This window comes from Hippopotamus amphibius, chromosome 15, assembly GCF_030028045.1.
Source record: "Hippopotamus amphibius kiboko isolate mHipAmp2 chromosome 15, mHipAmp2.hap2, whole genome shotgun sequence".
NCBI classification, from domain to species: Eukaryota; Metazoa; Chordata; class Mammalia; order Artiodactyla; family Hippopotamidae; genus Hippopotamus; species Hippopotamus amphibius.
In genome coordinates this window covers 23,265,351-23,272,570 of record NC_080200.1, presented here as the reverse complement: position 1 = coordinate 23,272,570, position 7,220 = coordinate 23,265,351, and the positions used below count along the sequence as shown (strand labels likewise).

The 7,220-nt window shown below is 31.7% G+C and overlaps 1 protein-coding gene across 1 annotated transcript; it reads right to left on the bottom strand.

Annotated features, from left to right (window-relative positions):
* Positions 1 to 723: 723 nt before the first annotated feature.
* On the bottom strand, positions 724 to 1,662 carry LOC130836376 (olfactory receptor 2L2-like). Its single transcript, XM_057708413.1, has one exon. It carries the CDS (start codon positions 1,660 to 1,662, stop codon positions 724 to 726), a length of 939 nt encoding a protein of 312 aa, XP_057564396.1.
* Between the last annotated feature and the right edge of the window lie 5,558 nt (positions 1,663 to 7,220).

The window sequence follows — 7,220 nt, the reverse complement described above, 5'->3', positions numbered from 1 at the left end:
GCAAGTAAACTGAGTATATTCTGAGTGTGGGTGATGCTGGTAAGAATGTCCTTGGTATTTCTAATTTGCACTAGTTAAACAAAACACTGACAAAATAGTCCTGAAATTAACTTCCCAATTTGCTTGATCTCTGTTGGCATTTCCAGGTCCTTACTGATGATCCCCAGGCACACTTGATATTAAATCTCTTCCCAAGGATGCACCACTCTAAAAGACATAAACTTCTCATTTTCCTTTCAGAGTGGTATAAACAATTAAGAAACCTTGATACAGCCTAGCTAATCTCTGAAATGAAATTTTCCTATATAGAAATAAAGAATAACTGTTACTGGTAATTATCATTTTACTATGAGAAGAACAAGAAGTCTTTTGATATTTAATTTGATCTAGACATTCAGAAAACATGTTTTAGGCATACTGGAAAAAATTGCAAGTAGTAGAACTGTTATGCTCAATGACAAATTTAGACAGTTTTCATTTTCATTACTACATGACAAAGAAATTTTTTATTTGACCTCATTTCAGCAAAAAATACAAGCATTTAAAACTGATTGGAAAAACACTATCAATAATATATATATGATGATTTTGTTCAGACAATTCAATGATATTCTGCTCTTCTAGATTAATGTAGACCTTGAATTTAATAAGATAATATCTTTATTAATGTATGCTGATGAATAAACTTATATACAACTCTTAATACTCATGTAAAAATGTTTTCTACCTATTCACAGAAAAGATTCTCTGAATTACTCTTTTCAAGGCCCCCTTCACCTCTTTGTTTCTTAAGCTATAGATAACAGGATTGAGCATAGGGGTGAGGATAGTATAGAAGACAGCCAGAACCTTGTCCTCTGTGGGAGATCGAAGGGATCTTGGGCGTAGATATGTATAAACAAAGGGCACATAGTAGAAAGCCACCACAGTAAGGTGCGTGCTGCAGGTTGAATAGGCCTTCTTCCTCCCGTCTGCTGAGTGCATGAGATAGACAGCAAGGAGAACACGGCCATAGGAACATGCAATACTGATGAAAGGCAACAAAAGGAATACAGTGGTGCTCACAAATACTGTGTACTCATAGATCCAAGTGTCCATGCAGGCCAAAATCAGCATGGCTGGGACATCACAGAAGAAATGATTGATGGTCTTGGATTGGCAATATGGGATCTGGAGGGCATATGTGGTGTGGGCACATGAGTTGATAGAGCCCATTATCCAAGATCCTATTATCATCAACCCACACACTCTTCTGCTGATTCTGATGGGATAGTGAAGAGGGAAGCAAATGGCCACATAACGATCATAAGCCATAGAGGCCAAGAGCAATCCTTCTGTACCTGCTATAGTCAAGAAGATGAAGCTCTGAATCCCACACCCAATGACAGAGATAGACTTGTTTCCAAATAGAAAATTGTAGGCCATTTTGGGGACAATGGTGGAGATGTAGGTCAGATCCATGAGGGAGAGCTGACTGAGTAGAAAATACATGGGTGTGTGGAGATGGGTGTCCAGAAAGATTAGAAGAATCATGGAGAGGTTACCAAGTAGAGCCATTAGGAAAATGATAACAATGAGAATAAAAAGAAACAGGCCAGTTCTTGCAGAAGGGAGCAGCCCTAGTAAGATGAAATCAGTAGAGGTTTGATTATAATTTTCCATGGGCAAGTCACATATAATTTTTCCTAAAGGCAGAAACAAGAGTAAGTCAAGTTTAAAATAATAAGCTATTTTAAATGATTATTTTAGTCAGACTATGTATTATTTAATTTTCTCACAACTTAAATGAAGAACTGGATTTACCATTTTTGGAAAAAATAAACTTTAGTTTTTGAGCCAGGGTTTAAAATTTCAAAATGCAAACAGTATTAGGATAAGTATATTTTACTGCCATACATAAACCCAAGTAAAATCAAAATCATATCATAAAGATGTCATATCAAAGTATATTCATTGGAAATCAATGTAAATGCATACATTATAGAATTCTATTATGAATATATATATATATATATATATATATATATATATATATATATATACACACACATATATATATTTACAATTAAGGAATGACTTATCTTTCATATTAAATTCCTAAGGTTCACATGTAAAACTATTGCAACCTACCAGCTCATGTTGAGAAGCTTCTTTTCTTTCTTAGCCTTCTTTCTCAGAGATGTCAAAACAAGCTTCCTCAAAGTCAGGTATTAATTTAATTTTGTGAAATCTAAAATCAATCATTATTGTCTAGTATCATTTCCAAAACTGTCACTATCTTCTCTCTTTATTGAGTTTCTCAATATGTACTTAAAATAGAGCCTTTGCCTGTATATCTAGACACCACAATTCTCATAGCTTTCATATATCTATTCAAGCTGTCTCAAATAAACATGTTTTATGCCTCTTTGCTTCTCTAACAATCATAGGATATAAATAGCTTTATGGCACTTTGTCTTACACATTTAATCTTTACCTTTTACTTTATTACATTTAAAGTTATTTTTTTCAATTCTTGATTAGTGTGTAAACTTAATTACATACATTTATAATTTCTCCCTGCTAAAACCCAACTATTATGCTGATAAAGAGGCTATAATTAAAAGGCAGCATATGAACATAAGGCATAATAAGAAATGAAATAGTTAAGAACATCTGAAGGAAAAAATGGATAGAGGAACAGTCAGTCACTTAAATAGAAAAGAGAAAATGGCATCCTAGGAGTATTTTTCATGGATATGGGAAGAGAAGTTCTCCAGAGATATTGTAAATGAACAAACTCTGCAAAGTATGTAGTGTTTTAGTTGTAAATATTTTTATGTAAAAATATTAACAGACTTTTAAGAATGTCTGCAACGTGAAAGAGGAAGATGCACACATGTGCACATACACTCACACAAAAACACAAATACACATCACACACACTCAAACAGTGAGGTTAAAATTATTGGGAAATGTAGAAAAGAATGCATTTAAAAAATAGGATTTGTATCTTCAAAGACGTTTGAGACATTACTATTCCACAGCATAAATACCATTAGATACATAAAGGAAAGTGTCAGGCAACAACGCTTCTGGTAAATTAAAAATAATAATAGTAATTGATAAAAAGATTAAGTGAAACTATAAAAGACAAAATGAAAAAAGAAAAAGACTGCCACAATTAAAATAAATGAACAGCCACAAAAATAATGAAAATTTTAACATTTTCAAGGGGTAAGAGAATTAATTTAACAGAAACAATATATGCTTATTTTTACTCCTGGGAATGCATATAGCAAAATAATAATGGAGCTAATAATATCAAAGAATTTTTTTTTAGAATCGATATCTATGAAACACCATATTCAAACAACATAAACAGAACACAGAAAAATGAAATAGAAATATTTTCTTGAAAATGATTTTCTTGAAATTTCTAAAAGTCTTCTGGAGAACACTTTTTGAAAAATGTTAATACTGCCTATAATAATACTGTCTTGATGAATAAAATACCATTAATGAGAAGAACTTATTTGCATAGAAATACTAAGTAAAATATCCTCAGATTTTACAAGTTATATTTTTGTGTTTTAGCAATATATACCAGAAAATGAAAAAATGCTGCCAACCTAGACACCCCAGACACAAAGTGGGACATAACTATGCTGAAAGGATTGGGAAAGAGAAAAAGAGGTGGAGGTGGTAACATGTGGAGGGGGAAGGTCTCCATCCACCTGGGCCAGAGTAGGAGTCTAGAAATGGTACTTGATATTTAGTAATTACACATGACAAGATAAGCACATTAGTGAAAAATCCAGGAATAAATAGAAGAAAAAAATGGTAAAAGAATATAAAATATTTGCTTTGTTGTTGAGGAGGAGTGGTTTATGAAACCATTGATTTGTCCTGTGGGCTTTTGAGATTATGTTCTTACTCTGCTTGAATGAAATGTCAAAGTGAGGTAAAACTGATGTCACAGTTAAAAATCAAACTCACAGCTAACATTATACTCGATTGTGAGACTGAAATCTTTTCCTTTAAGAGGAGGAAAAGGCAAGGATTTCCACTTTTGTCACTTCTAATTTACATAATACTGGAAGTAAGATTATCTTAGTTCACAGACGACTAGATCTTGTATGTAGAAAAATGTAGAGCCTACCAAAAATCTGTTAGAACTAATAAACATATTCAGCAAACTTTCAGGATACAATATCAGTTGTATTTCTATACCCTAATAATATACAATAGTAAGAAGAACTTAAGAAAATACATTTACAATATCAGGGAAAATAATCAAATCCCTGGGGATGAACTTATAAGATGACAAATAAGTTCTTCACTAAAAATCCCAAAACATTGCTGAAATAAATTGAATAGATAAATAAATGGAAAAGCATTCTGTGCTGTTGGCTTGAGAAGCTGATATTATTAAGATGTCAACACTGCCATTAGCAAACAATGGGTGCAATGAAATGTCTATCATATTCCCAACGAGTGTTTTGGCAGAACAAAAATACATCCTAAAATTCCAAAGAAATCTCAAGGTAATGAGAATAGTCAAAAAATCTTATAAAAGAATTGAGCTCGACTCTTTCTGATTCAGAACTTACTACAAAGCTGTGATAATATAAAGACTATAGAATTGACATAAAGACAGATACAAATCAACAAAATGAACCAAAAAAAAAAAACAAAAAACAAAAAACAAAAAACAAAAAAAATAAAATCCCTGCACATATTTGGCAAGTGAGTTTTCATAAGTGTCTCAAAGTCATTAAATGGGGATGACTTTTCAAAAAAATATTACTGGGAAAACTGGACATTCTGGTCTAATTAATGAAACTGGACCATTGTCTTACACCATACACAAGAATTAAATGGATGAAAAGTATAGACTCTTAAATACAAACATGGGGGTGGGGAATTTCATGACATTGAATTTAGCCCTGCTTTCTCAGATATAATACCCAAATGTGTGCAACAACAATAAAACATATATGTATATATTGGACTTTTTAAAAACTAAAAACTGTGCATGGAAGAATTGTATCAGTAGAATGAGTAAGCAACCCACAGAATGGAAAACACTTGCAAAATATGTATCATATAACAGATTGGTATAGGGAATAAATAAAGAACTATGTTACTCAACAACAACAACAACAGAAAAAATAATTTAAAAATACGGGTAGTACTTGAATAAATATATATCCAAAGAAGATATACAAATACCCAATTAACACAGGAAAAGGTTTTCCACATCTCTGATTAGGAAAATTTGAATCAAAACTATAATGAGATACCATACATCACCCTTAGGTGATGGCTACTATTGAATAAAAACAAATGAAAATAACAACTGTTGACGAGGATGAGAAGAAATTAAAACCTGTGCATATACAATGCTGTCAGTATGCAAAATCATTTGACGACTGTGGAAAAAGCTATGGTAATTTTAAAAGAAAGTAAACATAGATTCAGCATGTGATCCAGCAACTGCATTTCTGAGTATATCTCCAAAATAACTGAAAACAGAGTCTAGAACAGGGTGTTTGTATACCCATATTCCTAGAAGCTAAAAGGTGGAAGCAAGAAAAATGTCCATGGACAGACTAATGTATAAACAGAATATTATATACATACACACACACATATATGAAAATTTTCAGTCTTAAAAAAGAAAGCAATTCTACTACATGATACAACATGGATGAAACTTACAGATAAGCTAAGTAAAATAAATAAGCCACTCATGGCAAACAATACACAAGATTCTATATATATGAGTTACCCAGGGTAGTCAGATTCATAGAGATGAAAATGGAATGGTGGTTCCTAGGGACTTGGAATTGGGAAGAATGTAGAGTTGTGTTTATGGGTATAAAGTTTCAGCTTAGTAATGTAAAAATGTTCTGGGGTAATGTTAGTAATGATTGCGCAATTCTGCCAATGTACTTAATGTCATTGATCTGTACACCTAAAAATAGATAAAATGGTAAATTTTGTAGTGTGTATATTTACTGCAATAGAAAAGTCAAAAAAATTTAAATGTAACTGGAATTATTTTATAATTGGAACACTAAGTATTCTGTAAAAAAGCCTATGGCAGGGTCCTGAACATGTGCAGAAGGATAGATCTTCCAATAATATGTGGCTTATGAAAACTTGCTAAGAAAAAAAATGGAAGAGAATTTTTTAAATACATGTCATTTGGATTCAACATGATATATTAGATTCTCCCAGATTGTATGATTTATATTAGTAATTTAATTATTGACAAGTGAAAAATGTGATATTTCAAATTACCAATGAAATTACTAACATTCCTATCATATGCATTTTATTATTGGATTTTCTATGAAGAAAGTTTCCATAAGTTAGTTTATTCTATCACACTCTGAAGGTGAAAAAATAAACACCAAATGGAATAACTGAATGGCTGTTATATCTAATATTTGATTCCATATATCATGACTGACAATGGAATTTTTTTTTTTTGGTTATTCATGTTACACAGTTCTAGTATTCTGCCATGTGATATTATTTAAAAGACCCCTGAAACTGACAGGGGAGCAATCTCAACTGTTGAATATCAGTCTTGAATGCTTCAGGGTCTAAATTGAAGAAGACATTTGTTTTTAGTTAAAAATAAATCCAAATTGCTTATTTTCTCTTTTATATTTTTTATCCACTGAAGGAAAAATAAATAACATTTAAATTTACAAAGCATTTTCAATATTTTAAATTTTTAATATTTCTTTAAAAGTATTGTCATCTATGTGTGTGTCAGGAGTAATATTATACATAAGAAGAAGAGAGCTAGCAGAAAAAAATTCTTATGTTGGGTTTTCAGTGAGGAAACAAGCAAACAAGCCTTGAATCTGGACCATATCCTACATGGAAGAGAAAAGAAGATGTAACCTTTTGTTCACCATCTCCATAGGTTGGCATGTAGACTGTGTTGGGACATGTCCCAGGACTAAATTGTTTTTGTTCTTGACCACTATCTGTTGAGCTCAAAATCACAACTGACATTTTATACATGATAAAATTGAGATTCAGAGATTTAAAGTGACTTTGCCTTAAAATATATAGAGAGCTGGATTTGCAGATTGCTTGCCTTTATCATCTATCTGTCTATCTATCTATCATCTATCTATCTATCTATCTATCTATCTATCTATCTATCATCATCATCATCATCATCATCTATCATCTATGTATCATCTATCTGCATT